Raw genomic sequence first — 20,762 nt, 5'->3', positions numbered from 1 at the left:
TTGACATAGGAGTTTCTCATCAAGAGGTAAAGCTTGAGCACAGTTAAACACTGACTAATACGGCCGCTTACGTGAGCAAAGAAGAGCACCTAAAAACTAAACGTGTTCATGTTTCTCAATTCTAGAAACTACAGAAGATAAGTCACATGTAAGTTTGAAGAAAATACCTGTACAAAAATATAAAAATTTTTAAATTTGTTTTAAGCTTGTGTTGATCTTTGAAAATATTACATGCACAATCATACATCAATTGGAAAAGTGGCAACTAAAGTATTAGATATTTTAGCTTTTTTCTTTATATATATATACATAATACAATAAAAATAATCTGTATTTTGGTTGTTTTGTGGAAGTATACTACAATAAGCTAAATAAACTTTAATTTTCAGAGTCAAAAAGTATTTTATCAATAGCTTACTAATATGAAATATATTAAAATTTACTATAATAAGTGCAGAAATAAAAGATACCTAAATGGCCACCAACTTATCTACTATGGAAGCAAACTAGAGGAACAGCAAAATAATATTTGTATGTATGGATGCTCCTTCTGTAGATAATTGGACCCAAACAGAAATAAAATTCACAGTTGAGTAAGATCCCTAACCCTGACCTTTAAATTTTTCTCTTTTTTTTATACATTCATACAGTATCATGTAAGCTGTGCAAAACTTTACTTAGACTGGCAGTCTGCCATACCAGTTGCATTTGTCTTTGGTAGAAAAAATAAAACAATCGCAATAATGTGCAAGTATTTTCTTCCGGTCAAGTACTGAAATAGAAGTTTTCTAGAGCCATCTTTTTTTGTTTTTTGTTTTGTTTTTTTTATACAATACACAGACTCTGTGGCATATATCTACATTTCAACATAGTCCTATATACATTCAAATTTTTTGAAAAAGAGTTGGAACAAAAAGACATTTAAACCCCATAATTTTCTCATCTATATGTATCTTGTTTTTCCTCATTAGGGTTTTCATCATACAAAATATTACCAGTTTTAGAATTTCCCCAAAATACAAGGCACAAAGAATATGCTTTTTTCTTACTTGCACAATTATATATATATATATTTATATATATCATATTGAGTTCTAAAAATAAACATCTAAACATGGTACACACATGAGTGCCAGGTGCGCCATGTACAAGTGAGATTAATGGCTGTGAAAAATTAGAACAAAAAAAGCAGTCATTCTAAAAACATTCTAAATGGACTCCGAAAAAAATGCTTCCTCGGTATTTCTGTGTGGTTCAGAGCATAAACCCACCTTAATACTTAGCATTATACTAATATATTCACTCCTCCAAAATGTTTTAACAGATGTTTACAATCTGTACCTCACATTTACTTAGCATGTGAGCTACCTTTCTAATGCCAGCAGCAGGATCACTGGTTTATGCTCTGAAAATGCAATAATCAAGTATTTTGGATCATGCTTCACTTATGCTACAAGTTCTTAAAACAATGTAACCTAATTATAAATGTTTACATAATGCTAATTGACATGCAAAACAGAATGAAAATTTACAATGAATAACGTGACAAAAACAGACATTTCTGACCAGTGGTCCAATGAGGCTGATTACACTTTTGATGCTGGTATCCTTAGTCCTACAAGGCCTCCAGTGGGGTTGCCTTCAGCAGTCTTCCCTAACACTTGGTTAACAAATTCTGAGGTTTGCCCAGCGACTGGGAGACCAAGTGTGTCGCACAAAGACTTCTTAACTGCTGAGCCATCTCTCGAGGCACAGACACCAACTGGAAGTAATATGTCAAAAAGTTCACAGCACAGGGTGTAAGGAGAAAGGCCCATCACAACCGGAAAGATGCAAATTACAAGGGAATGCTTATGGTGACTTGCACTCAACACCAGAAAACCACGGATTCCGTGCAGGGTCTACTAATTTGTTCAATGGATAATTTAGATTTAAGGACAATATTGCAAGCACAAACAGCAGGGTAATCATGCCTTCCAATGATAATGAGAATTTAAGAAAATACTTACCCACTTTATAAACCTAGTATCCAGGAATGCCTCCTCTTGCTTCTTTGGGTTGTCTGGGATCTAGGAACTTCTTAGAACATGGTGTTTATTTAATAGAGTGCATCTCTCTGCGCCTGAAGCAGTCCTACTGAAGTCACAGTTAGTCAGGTCCACTTCACTTCAATGCTCCCGAGATTAGCTCATTGAAAAGGTATAAAGCCTTTGCTTCTTTTCCTAACAAAACAATGGAACAGAGTCCCCAATAGTGGAATCTTTATTTAAGAAATGAAGCAACTTGGGATGCAGGACATGCAAACACGAGCTAGAGGGGAAGCTGCTCACATGCCCAGGAAACAACAAAAGGCTGGCAGCTTTATCAGGACAGAGGGAGAGACACAGACGTCATGAAGAAAGCACATTGGCACTCTTGGTGCTGAGGAGGCAGCAGGGTAACTGGAGAGCAGCAGCGATTCCTAAGGAAATCAGGTCTTAAGTCAGCAGTCGTCTGGCAGGGAAACTAGTCTTAAAGAACAAAGCATGCTTTCTCTGTATGGGCCCAGCAGAGTTCCTGCAACAGATGTAGCCTGGGAAATTTCTGTTTGTTTGTAATGATTTGTTTTTATGTGAGTGTGTGTGTGAATACACACTCCACATATGTGTCAGTTCCCAGAGTCCAGAAGACCGTATCTGATCTCTCGGAGCTGTTGTTACACGTGCTCGAGAGCCACCCCTCAAGGTGGTGTTAAGAACCAAACTTGGGTCCTTTCAAGAGCAGGAAGTAATCTTAACTGGCAACCCATCTCTCCAGCTCCACTTTTTTCTAGGTGCCTTGTATTGATGTCACTGCTTTAGGAGATGCAGGTGTTAAGATAACACAGACTCTGAAAGATAACATTTGAGTGTTCTTTATCATTTGAAGACCTAGCCTATGCTTATATGCATGCACATAGCTGGGTGTGAGTGTACGTGTAATCTATGAAACTAGAAAGGGAACCATTCTGGGATTAAAGTTGTGCTCCACCACCGGCAGGCAGCAGTTGTAAATTTATCTTTATCACTTTGTACTAGGATTCTCCCTGGCTCAGTACTAACTACCCTGCTGTTATTCTCTAATTTACTCAGATTTTTACCTTAGCCCACAAAACCTGTACACCATTCAGTACTTCATGGGTTAAAGCAGACTAACACTAAACACAGCTCCTTTTCCAAATATTGCTTCTTCCAGGATGTGAAATCAACTTGGGTACTCATCAGTTATGAACAGATAAAAGAAAATGTAGCATATACACAATGGAATAATCTTCAGCCACTAAAAACATTGAAATTCACAGGGGCTGGAGGGATGGCACTGTCTGCTCTTTCAAAGGACCTAGGTTTGATTCCCAGCACCTACCTGGTGGCTCACAATCATCTGTAACTCTAGATCCAGATGCTCTCTCCTGGTGGCTCACAATCATCCGTAACTCTAGATCCAGATGTTCTCTCCTGGTGGCTCACAATCATCTGTAACTCTAGATCCAGATGCTCTCACCTGGTGGCTCACAATCATCTGTAACTCTAGATCCAGATGCTCTCTCCTGGCCTCTAAAGATTCCACATGCACGTGGTGCACACACAATATAGGCAGGTAAAACATCCATACACATAAAAATATATCATAAAAATTACGAAACATGGAAATCTTACATTGCATGGTAATACCGTTGGGGCTGGGGACAGGGTGGGAGAGGAGCAGCTCATGCCCTCACTCACCTATAGATGCTCAGTCAGTTGATCTGAGAGCGCAGAACTGAGGTCATCAGAGGCAGGAGAGGGCAGAGAGAGGTTGGTGATGAGGTAAAACATATGGACAGAAGGCAAAAGCACTGGTGTGCTATGTATGTCACGACCAGTCAGCAATGTCATATTATAGACTTCAGAACAGGGTTTAGAATGTACCCCAAACAAAGAAACTATAGATGCTGGGGAAAGTAGCTATGCTGATTACTCTGATCTGCTCAGTGTGTGTGTGTGTGTGTGTGTGTGTGTGTGTGTGTGTGTGTGTGTGGTGTGTGTGTGTTGAAACAGTACCATAGCTCATAAATGCATGTAATTATTGTGGTCCAGATAAGGATAATTAAAAGTTCTTAAATATCACTGCATAAGATGCCATCCTAAACAAGAGTCAAGTTTCAGCATCCAGATGCCAGCTATCAGTCTCTGATCCCTGGTTGCTCTTCCTCCCCTGGTGCCCGCTGGGCCCTCTGGACCTCTACCTGTTTCACTAGGACCAGCTGTGCACTCCGACTTGGGCCAACCTCATTCTTACAGGCAGTTTGGGATTCCCCATGCACGACTGTTCTATCCCACTCCATTCCAGTAGTTAGCAACAGAGCTTGGCACAGGGCACAGCCTGTGGCTGTGGTGGCGGTCATGACACTAGAGTCTGTGTCCTGGGGTAACAGTGAGTCTTATTTTAGTTTGACACAGGTCCAGGAATGGCCAGCAACTGGAGGCATGCTGAAGCTATATTGCTCATCTGGCTCAAAATACGTGAGCAGTGGTGGTTTGGGAAAGAACCATGTTATTTACCCAATTCTCATTTTTCAAAAACTGGATTTTCCATTTTGGATGTTCAATTTGGGGAGCTTAAAATATAAGCAAGTTGACCCTAACTTCAGACCCTAACTTTAAAACACTCCTTTGAAGACAGGATGCCCAAGAAGTAGTTTAGGGCGACCACTTCTACGGGCTTACGTTTTTTGTGGTTTTACCCTTATGTTACCCTACTATAGAAAGAGCCTGTAGTACTGTTTTCAGGTCGAGATCATGCTAGAAAACTGGCATGGAAGAGAGAAAGAAAGAAAGAAAAGAAAGAAAGAAAGGAAGGAAGGAAGGAAGGAAGGAAGGAAGGAAGGAGGGAAGGAAGGACTCTATTCAATGGTTCAAGGTTTACTTTGGGAGTGGGAAATGGAGTCTGTTCTGGAAATAGACAGAAGTAGTTGTACTCCATTGTGGATGTACTGGATGCTACTAAATCAAACTTCAAAACACAGAAGTCATCCCTGTGGGCCAGCCAGAGGGCTACAGGTAAAGGCACTTGTCACCAAGCCTTAGAACTTGAGGTCAATCCTTGGAACCCACAGTGGAGACAGAACTGACTCCTGAATGTTGTCATCTGACATCCGCACATGCCATGGCATGTGTGCACGTGCACCCAAATAAATACCAAGTAAATAGAAATGATCCCTGAAAGTAGAGTCTTTGAATTACACATTGTTTGATTTGGATTACATTTTTAAGTAGTTAGTTTCACATTATAAAGAACGCATTTAGGGAAACAAAGGGAGGCAGTACACCATCATCACCAACATCTGAACTCCAGGGCCAACGCTCCTTCTGTATCAGGAACCCTAACGCCACAACCATGAGGCCCCCGAAGTCAGAATTTCTAAAAGCACAAGTTTCCTTGTGCTGCCTGGGCAGATGTTTCTAATTGGCCACAGTGAGGTTACTCTCTCTGCCCTAGAAGATGCCAAGCAGTCCCAGGAGAGCAAGACAGAGTTTTCTCAGACATCAAAGGCCCCTTGAAACATGTGAGCCTCCTCAGGATAAGTATCCAGTACCTCGGAGGAATTGGGAATACAGTAATGTGACTGCATGAGATTGTGTATGTAGTGTACGTGTGTATGTGTGTGTGTGTGCTCACCTGTGCATGCACATATAGATACCAGAAGTATCCTCCTCTGTCACGGAGGTTCTCAACCATTACAGTTCCTAACAGTAGCAAACTTAACAGTTATGAAGTAGCAATGAAATAATTTTAAGGTTGGGGGTCACAATATAAGGAACTGTATCAAAGGGTCACAGTATTAGGAGGGTTGAGAACCACTGCTCTAGAACCTCCATTTTGTTTCTTGAGATGGTCTCTCACTGAACCCAGAGCTCTCAATCAGCCAGACTGAGTCACAGCCCAGGGATCCTCGCACATCTCTCCCCTCAGCACTAAGACTCCGGGGTGCACTGTGACATGCAGCTTCTTTAAGGGTGGGTGCTGGGATCCAAACTCAGGTCCTCACACTTGCACAGATAAACTCTGCCCACCCACTCCCCGAGCTTCGGTTCTAAGGGAGAAATTTTCGCACCTTCCGCTGCCCAGAAAGTGTGGGAACAAGCTTGCATATTAACGCACCCAATTCCTGCCTCTGCTCAGTACACTCTAGCACCCCATGCCCAGCAGCAGGACAGTAGGCCTGTGTCGTCTAATTGGCTGGCTTCCTCCTCGGCGTCATATATCTAGTGGAATGCGACTGCCCCTCAGCTTGTCAAGTCTCAAGTACATGCTATTCCAGAAGTGACCCCAAAATGTCATCCTTGGTGTTACCAGCAAAACAGTATTTATACCTACATTTCCACTCAGAGAGTGCGTGATTCCTTTGTACTTAAGGACAGTGCTATTACACACATTATTCTATTAAAATCCACAATTAAAATTTGCTGAAGAAAAATGAAGACTACAGAAAAAAAAGTGGGCAGTAAAATGTTTAATTCTTTCCAAACACAAAAGTAGAACAAATAGTACAGTAGTTTACAAACGCCAGGACTAAGTAAAATAGGAATGCATTCATTTCTGACATGAAAAAATAACTTCACAAAGTATTAGTTGTATTATTTTTTGAGTGTCTTGGGTTTGACTGTGAGAAATTAATGGTATTGAGACCAGAAGTTGATCAGCTATAATGAGTAGTTCCTCCCGTAAAAACAACCAAGTTTAACCCTGGCCACCTATCCTTTGAAGCTTCACATTTCTTTGTAAAGCTAACGATATAAGTTTACTGAGCTACATCAGAGCCACACAACTCTTTCCCTTCCCTCTGTAACTGAAATGAACTTTATTGGTCTTAAAACAAACAAAAACCACAGGGACTATGTAGCCCTGGCTGGCCCAAAATGCCCTATGCTGACCAGGCTGGCTCAAATTCGCGAGATTCACTTACAGGTGTGCCACCATGCTGGCTGGACCTTACTATTTTAACAGTGAAAGATGTGATGCTCTTGTGCTATCAATGAAGAACAGGATACCATCTGCCTTGACCACAGAAGTTCAGACACTCCATCAGCATTAAGTAGAAGGTAGTGGTGGTTAAGCTAAGCCCCTTCCTACATTTCTACTGTGGAAAGTTATCCACAGCTTTTCAAAATTATACATCAGCTCTCCATCTACACAGTACATGTCAATCATTGGCAGTATATTAGATAATGAAAACCTAGGGTAACTCAAACCACACAAACTCTACTACCTGCTTCCCCAGTAGACTTTACACATTGGAAACCTGCCTCAAACACCTGTTAGAGACAGTTAAGAGAGTGCAAGACACCCAGCTACAACTGAAGTTTCCTTTTATGTTGTGTGGTATGTGTGGGGATCCCATCAGTGCCCATGTGGAGGTCCAAAAACAATTCAGGGGGTAACTGGTTCTTTCCCTCCACCATGTGTGTTCTGAGGAAAGAACGAGGTTGCCAGGCTTGATAGCCATTGCTTTTACCTGCTGGTACCTATTCATGATTCTTGAGCATTTATAGACTGTTGAGCGTTGATGGTGAAATAGGCTGTTCTTTAAAAGACATGAGTATATTTCTAAAATTTCTTAAGTGACTCAGATTTATTTGAAAAGAGCTGGTCCATGTTTCCAGCTTACTGTCACTGAGAAAACACCTTATACTATGGTAGAACTCTGCTTTAATATCTCCATGTAGAAACTTCACAGTGGAAGACACTGACTACTATTAAGTGTAAAGGCATCAAAACCAACCGCCATTTTAAACTGCAGCATGGAATATTCTTACAATGCACTGGCATACTCATTAACTGCCCAGGTTATGCAAACCAATTGCTATCCACCCCCTGACCATCAATCTATTTATATCTATACCATATAAGATAACTGCTAACAGACCAACCAGCTCACCTTGAGACTCTAAAAACCTTTCAGGTATCTTTAAAAGAAACTCTGAAAAAGCCACCCCCCACCCTGAACATTTTCACACCCAATTTTCCATCCATTACCATGATAACAAAGCAAAAGGTGTTACACCTTAACAAGAGACCTAAGTAAAATAATTTTACTTCTTGTCTGAAAACATTTCTTAGCTCTTAAATGGGGGAGGGGACATCCTAATTCCTTGGAGAAGGAAAATTATTTCACAAGTAAAAATAGTACATTTATTGACAGTTGTACAAAATATTTCATCATTGCAAGAAAATGTAATTTAAAGCTAATAATTGTAATACATGGAATAAATGTCACTCATGAACATGGTCTATTATTTCTTACAAAGTCCTCAATTAGGAACAGTGGGTATAAGGTGTGTCTTTTCCAACATTTGGTCATATTAGCTAAAAGCCCTGGGCTAACAGGACCTGAGTTTCAGGTCCCTCACCTCTCACATGAGGGTCCTGGACTGACCACCCTGGGCATCCTCAACCTGCAAGTTTCTATCATTTGGTACAAGAATTCTATTTTGTGTCATATTGCATGGTTTGGCTTTTGTATTAAATATGTATATATCTATGGGATGCAGTGGTAATTTGATAAATCTTGTTAAGAGTGAGATGCTTTAACTCATCACTTTCCAAACCAAACCCCCAGATCCCTCCAGGTAAGTGGCCAAGCACATTTTCAAGTATTTCTTCATCACTTAACAGATGTGGTAAGAATAACCCTGACAGATGACAGTGATCAGCAGGGATAGCTCAGGCTATGGCTCCAAGTTACTCGGAGTGAGAACCAAGGTTCCACAACTCTGTGTTTTGACACAAATAATGTCCTAATACCTCAAAGCATTTGCAAACTTTAAACTACCACACAGATACAAAGGGGTTTTGCAACCAATCTAAGCTGACTTTTCTCTGATTAAAAAAAAAAAGAAATCTGGGTTTTAAAAAAAATGCATGTTCCTTAGTTACCACTTAAAACCAAGGTGACTGAGGTCAGCCTCATCTCTCTGTTCCTGACTCTGCTTTCAATAGTAGCAGGCCTGAGATTTAGATTACATCCCCTAAAGTCTAGCAATCTGACCTGGAAACAGGAGAACCAAAGCCTACCAATCCAATCTGTCACTTTGTCAACAGCAGTGGTATCACTATTCACTCTGAAGAGTGATTAAACTCATTCCTGGCCTTCAGCCTCCGGTGCCTGGAGCAGGACCCAGAAAAATGAATTCTTTCAAAAGCGCCATCAGATAATCTTAACAGTCAGTAGGTTCAGTCCGTGCTTGACTCTAGTTCATTCTCTGCTGCTACTTGGCTTGTTTGGGCATAAACATTTCTCTTATGCACCAGACACACCTTTCTCCATTGCAGCACTCGGGATGCTAAGGATGGGCGTCGAGTTCAAGGCCAGCTAGGGCTAAAGAGAGACATCATTGTTCTTAAAGAAAATCCCTTGCGTTGATCCTATGATTGAGACTTAGCTCTGCAGGAAATCAGAAATATCAACCCTCTGCAATAAAGGGATGCCATGATAATTCATTTCAGTACACAATGCATGAAAGGTCCTACTGGTACCACTGTGTTCTGCTTTCGTGGAAGAAGAGAAAACCATCTAATTAGCTGTTACCACCAACAGGTGACAGAACTCCAAAAGCAAGCCACTAACCAGCTACTCCACATTCTTTATGTTTCTAGCCGACATAAATGAAAAGTTGAAAATCACTACTCAACTTCCTCCAGAAACCCAGAAACTTCACACTCAGTGGTCTACCACACAGAGGGAAGTTGATACTATGAGTGTTTAAAAATATGTCCAATTAACCAAACATATCAGAGTACAGTTGGTATAATTGATCCTTTAGGAGCTTTAGCAACATGAATTGTGAAAATCACAAATGACATATTTGGTACAATGTGGCTCCAAAAACACATTTCTTCCAAACTTAGCAAAACCACATTTGGATTTTCCAGGCGTCCCATGTGCATCTAAGAGCTTCGGAATGTGGTCATGTCTTTGGGCTCTCTGCTGGGGACACACCAGTCGTCAGCCTCATGGTTGGTTTTGTAATGCTTCCAGGCAGCTTTATTATACACAGGGAGTCTCTCAATGGATTCTGTTGACAGAGCCTGAGGTTGAAAAGAAGTCCTCTAAGTCAGACATTTTTGAGAATTCATTATCTGAGACAATATAGACATTGGTAAACAATGACTATAGGTAAACATCATTCCACCGGCACCTACCAATTAATTACTAGCCGCACACATCTTCAGGGCGGCCATCTTTGAAACATGCTATTTACTGTATCCGTGGCACCAATAACACAGTGATTGGATTTATTCTTATCACTTCCTAGCCAGCCAGTCCAGAAACGTCTACCAAGGTAGAATAGACACTCTTGCAAAGTGCACGCCCAGCTAGGAGCAAAAGCTGGCTAAGTGTAAGAGCATAAAAATCAGATATACCCTAATATATATATACAGATTTAATGAGAAGAAGCCCAGTTTTCTTCACTATGTAGCAGTGTATTATTAAAAATGCTATTACAGGGACGGAGATGGCTCAGTGGCTAAGAGCACTTGCTGTTGTAGAGGACCGGGGTTCAGTTCCCAGCACCCACACAGTAGCTCACTACCATCTCTGACTCAGTGCAAAACACCTGATGAGTTCTTCTGAGCGCCACATACATCAGGCAGACATACATGTAGGCAAAACATACACATAAAATAATCTTTTAAAAAAATTAAAAGCTGAACATACCAATATTGTCATCAATAAATATCAAGCTAAATCTAAGATGTCTTGGCTTTTACATGAACAGTGCTTTTATATGAACAGTGTTTTTCCCTCCCCATGCCCTGAACACAGGGTCTTCTTGTCTGTGAAGCAAGCACTCTGTCACAGAGCAACACCCCAGTCCAAATACTGGGTTTTCTCCTCCCAACATTAGAGCAGTTTTGGTCACTGAACATGTATTTCTGTTTCCTGTACACAATCATTCATCCATCACTCTATAACTTCCTGTAGACAACGGAAGCCAGGGACAACTATACTTCCTATTACTGTCTTCACAGTAGGAGTTTCCAGAATTTTGACAATAGGCCACTGGTATTCCCCAGAACCAGCAATTTCCTCCTGATGATGCTGAATAAGATCATTAATGTGACTGGGTGTGATGACTTCAGTAAAATGCTTGTATTCTAGCTTTTCCCAAATAGAAGAAATTTCTACTTCTGTGCTCTGAGTAGTCTAAACATATATCACAATGTTACATTAGTGTTGAAAATACTGCACTGATATTGTCATATTTAAGTTCCTCACAATGACATGTTGAAAATAAAAAATGGCTATAAAGAATTTAATCTTTCCAGGCCAACCTTTTCTTTCTCACAAAATTCTTGAGCATTGCCTATAAAATAGGTGCCATCTAGTGGCCGGAACAAGAAACTAGAGCACCAGCCATGTAACCAGTGTTTTTAAAATAGTATTATTATTGCATTTATTTATTTGTGTATTTGCGTGGCTCAAGCAGGTAAAGATGCTTGCTATCAAGCCTAAAGACCTGAACCCCACACATGCATGCCCACATAACACGCTCTAAATAAATAAATCCAAAGTTTTAAAAGAACTACTTTAGGTGGCTGGGGAGAAGGCTCAGCAGTTAAGAGCATTTGCTGCTCTTGTAGAAGTCCTGGGTTTTATTCCCAGCACCTACACGGTTGCTCACAATCATCTGTAACTCCCATTCCAGAGGATCTGATACTGTCTTCTCCACGAGCATCAGACACGTATGTGGTAAACATACATGCAGGCAAAACCCTCATACAAATAGTGTGTGTATATATATTTTTTATAAAAAGTAATCATTTACTGGCAGTTGGAAAGCAATAGCCTAACATGTGGAAGGCTACAAGTTCACACACACACACACACACACACACACACACACAAAGGCTAAGTGTTATTATTGCCTGTCAAAATGGTTTATGGTTGTCCCCAGGCCCGATGACCGTGGTCAATCTCCAGAACCCACATGGTGAAAGGGAAGGACTAATTCTGGAAAGTTGTTCTCTGACAACCATGCATGTGCACACCCATGAACACACACATAATAAACAAACAAATGTGGGCTTTTGTTTCTTTTTTAAAGAGCAGTGATGGGGGATGTCCTTCTACATATATGTTTCTCTTATTGGTTGATGAATAAAACACTGTTTGGCCAATGAGGCAGGGAGATGAGAATTCTGGGAAAGGTAGGCAGAGGAAGACTGCAAAACAGACACCATGTAGGACGCCAAAGGAGTAATAGGTTTGGGCATTCTCCGGTAAGCCAAGACCACATGGAAATACTAAGATTGATAGAAATGGGCTAATAATTAAGACAGAGCTAGCCAATAAGAAGCCCTAGTCATCGGCCAACAGTTTAATAATTAATATAGTGTCCATGTGTTTATTTGGGGCTGAGAAGGGTGGCGGGACCTGGTGGGACAAGAGAAAATTGCAGCAACAGAGTAGATTAATGACTGGTCACATGTTTCACATAAAAACTAAATCACTTTACCTATCTTCTTTCTTCCCCACTGCCCTCAACTATCAGAATGAGTGCATTCCCATGTAACCATCACTTCATTTATTAAATAGCATGAGGTTTAGTAAAATCCCATTATACTTTTTCATTGGTACCTTTTCTTACCATTAAAAAAAATTTGGGCAAGGGTTTGGAGACCTGGCCTAGTGGTTCAGAGCACTGGCTGCTCTTCCAGAGGACCCAGGTTCAGTTCCCAGCACCCACATGGTGGCTCACAACTGTCTGTAACAGTCTAGTTCCAGGGGATACCATGCCTACTTCTGGTCTATAAGGGTACCAGGCACATTCACTGTACAAAGACATACATGTAAGAATAAAAAAATAATAACACAGTTAAATCGGGAAGCTTCAGTTATTACCTTAATATAGATAACAGCATCAGTCCCGTAGCCCTCCAATGAGTACAGCTTTAGGTCCCCCTGGAAATACTGTGCATAGAGGCGTGATATGGGCAATCCATAACCAAAACCAGCCTGTGCAGTGAGAAAACAAAGCTCGGTTCAGAGACCCACATCCCAAAGCCCTTTTCTAACTAAAAATTCCACGGAATGCTGTAGAGCCATCCGCCTACGCACCCGAGAGAGCTTGTGAAACACAATCACACAGAAGGATTAAGCTGGAGTTAGGCTGACCCCATTAGTGCACCAATTCTGGACCTAAAGCCCTTTACCCTACCTATAAAATAACTGTGGTAGTCTGGAGAAGGCATCTTGTTTTTCTTTGCTGTCATGCCCCAGGGTTCGCCAATACAGCTCAGCAATTTCATACAAGGCACACTGTTTTGTTTAGGAGCAAGACTAGAAAATGCCTTGCTGCAGCTTTACTAGCAATAGATAGGAATCTCAGGACTTGACACCACGGATGCCCAGCCTTTGCTCGGAACCTGGAGATAATCTGTAACAGTCCACCCTCTTAGTTCTCACTGACAGATCATCTCCCTGCTCCAAAGTCCTCAAAGCACCCCACTGCCCCACCACCCACTCCCTGCCCTAGAGACAAAAGCCAAGCTTCTTGAACACTTCCGAGACAAGAGCAGGTCTCTGCCTCCTGCTCACTGTGCTATCTAGCAGAACCAACCTCCTTCCTTGAGTTCCTTAAACACAGGATTTCTGGGGCTTTGTTCAACCATTTCCAGTACCTGGACCTTCTTTACCTGGATAACTCCACAAACTCTAGGCTCAAGGTAAATACGGCTCCCATCTCCAAAGCATGCCTTTGGTGGCGATCCTCACAGAATGTTATTCAGTATTTGTGTGAACAGAAGCATCCCGCACTAATAACATGCAGAGGCGCGCCCACTGATTACTTTCGATATTACTGTTATTTGTGTGTTTACGGTGCAGGCATGCACACATAGTGTTGTATAGTGGAGTTGAGGACAGCTTCCAGGAGTTGGTTCTTTCCTGCCACATGGGATCTGGGAATCAAATGATGGCATCAGGGTGGTAAGACAAGCCATGTTTCCCACCGAGCCATTCCACCAGTACTGATTATTTTATATTCTAAACTGTTTCTGTGTGTCCCTCCAAGTCAACTACCAATTTTCAACTTTCTCCGCCCCAGTGGCTGAGCAGCATTTGTGTTTTCAGTTCAGGGGAACCAGCAGGATGGAAGGGAAAATCAAGGCAGTTACTCCTTGCTTCTTCCCTGTTAGGGTGCTCTGTTCAGGGGGTGCCTCTGAGAGTAAGCAGCACCTAAACAACTATAACTTGAGGTTCAGACAGGTGAACTTAAAAGATCAAAACCACCGGGCAGTGGTGGTGCACGCCTTTAATCCCAGCACTCGGGAGGCAGAGGCAGGCGGATCTCTGTGAGTTCGAGGCCAGGCTGGACCGACAGCCTCGAAAACAATACAGAGAAACCCTGTCTCGAAAAAACCAAAAAAAAAAAAAAAAAAAAAACAAAACACCAAAAAAAAAAAAACCAAAACAAAACAAAAAAAAAGATCAAAACCTGGAGGCTGGGGAGATGGCTCAGCAGTTAAGGGTGATCCAGGTTCGGTTCCCAGCACCCACACGGTGACTAACAACCATGTATAACTTCAGTCCCAGGGCATTCATCACCCTTTCTGGCCTCTGTGCGTACTGCACATGTAGTGCACTTACATACATGCAACCAAAAACTCACATACAAACAATCAGAAAAATAAATTTTTTAAAAATGCAAAAAGCTGGGTGGGCTTGGTGGTATGTGCCTTTAATCCCAGAACACTGGAGGCAAAGCCAGGTGGATGGCTGTGAACTGAAGGCCAGCCTTTGTTTCATAGTGAGACCATGTCTCAAACAAATTACACAGAGATCAGAATCTCACTTGAGTCTACACAATGAGGTCTTTTAAAATACAAATACTTGGGGGGAAAACATCAATATTAAAGATTAAGTCAATGGTGACCAGTTATTACTACAATCCCTAGGTTAATCTTCCTACTGAAATAGACTGTCACATATGATTTACCACAGAGAAAACTGCTGTGAGGTTACTACCAAGAGTAGCAGGAAAAAAAATTCGTAAACTATAATCTGTCTTGTGCCTATTTCAATTAAAAATTAATCCCAGGGCTGCTTAAATTTAGACAGAAGTGTTTGTCTCTAAAGTTTCAAAGCATTTTCCTTTCTGGTGAGTGCCTGTGAAGTTGGTTTAACTGGTTTTGGGGACACCACAGCCTGATGATGGTTGACGGATACATGGCCTTTCTGTATCACATACCAGAGGCACTGCACGGGATGTCTCAACACGAGGCCGGGGTGCAGTTGAGTACATGTAGTTGAAGAGTCTGTCAATCTTCCTCAGTGGAACACCGCCTCCCCGGTCACTCATCTAAGAGGAGAAAGACCATACTGTGACCAAGTGCCACACATTACAGTATCACAACTTAACCGCTTCAGAGAGAACGCTGCTTTTGGAAGTTGCAGTCCAGGCTACAAACACAAACACTGCCCTCAATGGTCCAGCTAACACAGAGTGAATCCTTCCTGGTGGCCAATGTAATAACCAGGATAAAAAAGGCAAGGGCATACTGCACAGCAACGCCACCTCCTAAGGTTTATTCTAAGAACCTAAGCATGCAAAGTGCACATGAGAGTATCCATAACAGTTTTTAAAAAATCAGAGTAGCTCACATAGGGGACTACACAAAGTACATTTTAAACAAAATACTATGTAGTTGTTTAAATATGTAGAACTCTATGTATTAGCAAGAGAGATCTCTTAAAAAATAGGCAGCAAAGAACAAGTTAGAAATGCTCACAATTCTAATTCTGTAAATATATTATAAAACAGAAGTTTGAAACGGGCTGGAGAGATGATTTCACAGTTAAGAGGAGTGACTGCTCTCCCAGAGGACTTGGTTAGTTCCCAGCTCCTACATGGTGGTTCTAACCATCAAGACTCCACTTCCGGAGAATCCAGCACCTACTTCTGGTCTCCACGGGCACTGCACTCATGGTGCACATAACCTACATAAAAACCAAATGTTTTTTTTTAAGGAATCATGCTACATGCCTGCAATCTCAGCATGTAGGGGACTGAGGCAGAGGACTGTCACAATTAGAGATCAGCTTGTGTTCTAATGTAATACCCTATCTCAAAACAACAAAAAGAAGCCAGTGAGATGGCTCAGTGGGTGAAGACACTTGCCATCAAGCTTGATGGCCTGAGTTCAATGCTTGGATGCACACGGTGGAATGAGAATCACCTCCTCTGACCTCCGCGCCTGTGCTCAGCATGCACAGACACAAATAAATAAATGCAACTTTGTAACACAGAATCCCAGACAGCATTGTGAGTTAAAGGACACAGATCTTGGTACCATCCTATTATTTTTTTCAAGTAACCATACTGTAAATTGAATTAGTAATTAACGTACACATTATTTTTACTGTTTTCCTTTATAATTAATACAGACTATTTTCCTAGCCTATATTCTAATTTACTATAAACATTCTCAAAAAACAAAAACAAAAAAGCTCTGCAATGAGTATTATCTTCAGAGGCTAATTCAGTGTTTAGCTGTCCTTCACTGGTAAGTGTGGGTGGGCTGAAAACCCCGAGTGAGTGGTACCCCACAAGAGACATTAAGATGGGGAGGTGCTGCAGAGATGGCTCTGAGGCTGAGAGCACCTTCTGCTCTTACAGAGGACCCCAGTTTGGCTCCTAGAACCCACATGGTGGCTCACAACCATCCGTACTCAAATTTCAGGGGATCCAGTACCCTCTTCTGATATCCTGGGGCACCGCGCATGCAAGTAGTACATAGATATACATTCAGGCAAAACACCTATAAAATCAATCTAAAAATATAATAATAATAATAATAATAAAGACTAACGGGGAACTGCAGAGATGTCTCAGTGGTAAAGCACTCGGTGTACCAAGCATGAGGGCCTCAGGGTAAGTCCCCAGAACCTGCATAAAGCCCGGTACAGTGGCACATGCACGTAATCCCCACACTTCTGCAGGGAGGTGGGGAGCAGAGCCAGGACGAGTCTGGCTCACACAGGAGCAAAAACAGAGATCCTGTCTCATACAACGGATAAGGTGAAGACAGACACCCAAAGCCGTCCTCTGTCCATCAAATGAGCACACCTGCGCTCAGCTTACACACCACCCACCCATACACACATGCATACACAGACAGACAGACAGACACAGACACAGACACAGACACAGACACACACACACACACACACACACACACACACACACACACACACACACACACACACATTGAACAAATGTTTCCTGGTTTTCTTTTCTCCTAACAAAGACTAACTTTACAGCAAAGAGACCACACTCCGTGGCACGGCTTGTACAAAACAAGAAGTGATTCCGGCCATCTGAGGAAAGCATGTGTGTGAGCTGAGCAGAAAGGACTGCGGGGCTGTGAGAGCGGCACACTACAACCACTACTAGAGGCTGACAGGCAATCTAAGCCAGGGGGTGTGGTGAGGCCTAAACAACCTTTGCTTTACAGCCAATGTGGCAAACATCTGGCGGATTATATAAGGTACTGCAAACAGTTTGAAAGATTACCGAAAGATCGGAGTCCTTCAAGGGAAGGGAGAGGGGGTGATGGGGAGGTGGGTCTTGGTGTGTATACTCAGGCAAGAGGAGTAACATTCTGGAAGCAGCTACACTGAGAACTATGTGAAAACAGAACAAGACGACACTGTGACACAAACATGAATCTGAGCCTGCATCATAGAGAAACAGATGAGGGGTGTTGAGAGGAGGCTGGGTGCCAGCCTACCCTCGGTGAAACCACTTCTCAGAGCATCTAGTCTTGAGCTGCCATCCCACCCCACCCCTCCCCACCACAGCCACCACCCCATCCCTGCCTGCCTTCCTGTCCTCCAACACTGACTCTCTGAGCTAACTCACGTGAATACAGGCCCAGAGAAAAGGAAACCTGACTTCAGGTTTGTTTATTCTAAAAATGAAGCTGGAGATGGCTTCACAGTTACGAGCACTGGCTGCTCTTGTAGAAGACCTAGGTTTGGTTCCCAGCACCCACACTGTGGTTCACAACTACCTACAATTCTAGTTCCAGGGGATGCAGCACCCTCTTCTGAACCTTGAGGGTACCAGGCACATAACACAGTACAGAAACATACATGCAAGCAAAACATTCATGCATATAAAATAAAATATACAACCTGAAAGCGATTTTAGTCTACACATTCACACAACTCTTAAAGCAAATACATCAAATTGTTATATATTCATGAATAAATAGTCAATAAACACAAACAAAAACCCCAAAGGAGACAGTATATGAAGCAGAGAAAAAAATAGGTAAATTGTAATTTTAAATAAACAATGGTAATTACTACCTTTGGGGTAACAAAAAAAACCAAACAGAACACTGTGATAAGGACTAAGTTAAATAAATAAATAAATAACAGGCGCTCTTTAAAAATCTCAGAGATACTGGAAATAAAAACTGATAGAAGGGCAGGGAGTCTGTAGTAGGAGAGGGGCTGGTGAGAGAGCTCACAGGATAAAGGCACTGCTATCAAGCTTGCGGACCTGATTTCAATCTAGAGCCAGCACTTCCAGGAGGAGAGAACAGATTCCCAAGGAAACAGAGGGATGGTGTCTAATATTGACTATCAACCGAATGGGATCTAGACTCACCTATAAGACAGTCTCTGGGCATGCCTGTGGGGGTATCTACACTAGGTCCTCCTAGTCATGCTGTGGGGGTATCTACACTAGGTCCTCCTAGTCATGCTGTGAGGGGAGGTACCTAAATTAGATACTACTAGTCACGCTCTGGGAGATTATCTAAATTAGATTATTTCTGGCAATGCCTATGAGGGATTATCTTAATTAAGATAACTGAGATATAAAAACCCATCCTAAACGTGGCTGGCACCACTCCCTGGCTTGGGTTAGCCTCCAAAAGAAAAGACTAGCTGAGTACCAGCATCATAGCTATTACCTGACTATGGACGTGATGTGGCCCATTACCTGTAGCTCCTCTGTCACTCCTTCCCCAACATGATGGACTGTACCCTTTGACTCTGAGTCAAAACAAACCTTTCTCTTTCAAGCTGCTTTTCCCAGGGAAAGAAAATAAGACAAATGAGTTCAGAGGTCCCAAAGAAAACAAAGGTCCACACTGACTCCAATCACAGAGAATTCCAGAACACAATCCAGAAAAAGATCTAGGAGCTTTAGTTAAAACAAAACCAGATGCCTAAAAGCAACATACAAAGTAAGAGGAACCACAGCAAACCTGAACCTCAGGTTGTTCTCAGAAGGAATAACCTGGATGTCATCTGCAAAAACAGCAAAGGACAGACCCCAAAGTCACTCTTCCAACATAGCACCAAGAAAAAAGAAAAAGAGTCCTTCTGTCAGGATCAGGAGTCTGAAGATAACCAATGGAGAGGCACCTGTTCAAGAAAACAGGGCAGGAGCTCTGTGTAGTCTGGGCTTAGTATCATCTAGCCCTGCTTCCGGCCCCCATGCCACTGACAGGCCAGCAGTATGAAACTAGCCACTGAGTCCCCAGCCCCCTGCCACTATTAAGTCTTAGGTCCCATTGGAAACAGTTGTCAGAAACAATTAGAAGTAATGGAATACTCCGAAGGCTTTGAGGACGTGGGCATGCTAGCACAAATAACAGGCTACCAAAGAGTTTAGAAGGACATCGAGGGAATAAGATGGTCATGGGGTTTTGAAAAGCTGAACCCTGGGAATCTAGAAGGTCAGACTCTGAGGGCTATGCTCCCATCCAGGAAAGCCTCCAGAAGGCCTAAGCTCTCAACCCTACCTAACTGCTATCAGCTTGCACCCCGCACTAAGTTACTCCATGCTGGGAAAAGAGTGGTTTTCCAGGCTGAGCCTTGCCCTGAGAGACTCCACTTTAAGGATGGAGGCGAAGGGCACCAGGGTGGTGTATGAATGAGAACTCTGAAGACAGTTGTTTTCCCAGGGTTGGTTTCACACATGGAATTGCAGGTTGCAGGTAACTACTGCCAGAGTCCTGTAGGTGATCCTGCCAACTGGCACCTGAGGCTGAATAGGGAAGGCACAAGTGTTCCACTGCGGCATTCAAGAGAGCTAAGGGCTCTCTACCAACCGTCACAGAAAGCCAGCGAGTGCTATTTACAGGGTAGAATTCTCAGAATTAGCAATGCCAGAGCACCCCTCAGAAAAGCAGGAAGCACAGAACTGCTAAGCCAAGCTGTGAGCAGCACGCATGAATAGCCAGAAAGGGCATCTGACTTTCATACTGTCTGTTACCTGTTGACTTACAAAGAAGCACAGTTGATCTAAGCAAACTATGCTATCAGAGCAGGGAGGCAGGAAAGCCAAGCAGGGGCCAGAGGGCGGGATCTCGGACCTGTAGCTTTTCCGCCCCGTGTGGCCCTAACTCATCTCTGACCCTTAAGCTTCCACAGCTGTAAAGCAAGCTAAAATCACACGTGCTTCTGGGAAGCTGTGATGAAATAGAACAAAGCAGACAGAAGCGCTGCTTAAAACTGAAGTAAGATTAACTTTCCCCATCAGCGGAAAGCGCCCAAGCATTGAGATTGTCTCCAATTCAAACTGTCTCTGGGTGTTCCTTCAGCCTGAATCACCTGGATTAAGGACCAGAATAGAAACAGACTCAGAAGATAATTCGATAATTTGCCAGATAAACAAAGCAAAGTACTTATTATCTAGTTGACTGAAATTCTTTCCCTTGAAAATAAATTATGTATTATA

The 20,762-nt window shown here is 42.3% G+C and overlaps 1 protein-coding gene across 2 annotated transcripts in view; it reads right to left on the bottom strand.

Moving 5' to 3' along the window:
- Nucleotides 1-6,496: 6,496 nt before the first annotated feature.
- Pdk1 (pyruvate dehydrogenase kinase 1) overlaps nucleotides 6,497-20,762 on the bottom strand; it is a 36,237-nt gene continuing 21,971 nt past the window's right edge. For both annotated transcript variants that reach the window (XM_040745570.1, XM_040745569.1), the window contains 3 exons: nucleotides 15,252-15,362; nucleotides 12,905-13,018; nucleotides 6,497-10,086 (listed from right to left, as the gene is read on the bottom strand). In XM_040745570.1, the coding sequence (XP_040601504.1) occupies nucleotides 9,946-10,086; nucleotides 12,905-13,018; nucleotides 15,252-15,362 (366 nt within the window). In that variant the 3' untranslated portion in view covers nucleotides 6,497-9,945. The remainder of the gene's footprint in view (nucleotides 10,087-12,904; nucleotides 13,019-15,251; nucleotides 15,363-20,762) is intronic.

Source organism: Mesocricetus auratus, unplaced genomic scaffold (genome assembly GCF_017639785.1).
Source record: "Mesocricetus auratus isolate SY011 unplaced genomic scaffold, BCM_Maur_2.0 Super-Scaffold_100004, whole genome shotgun sequence".
Lineage (NCBI taxonomy): Eukaryota > Metazoa > Chordata > Mammalia > Rodentia > Cricetidae > Mesocricetus > Mesocricetus auratus.
Note: the sequence above shows the minus strand (reverse complement) of the source record. Positions and strands in the feature narration are given on the sequence as shown.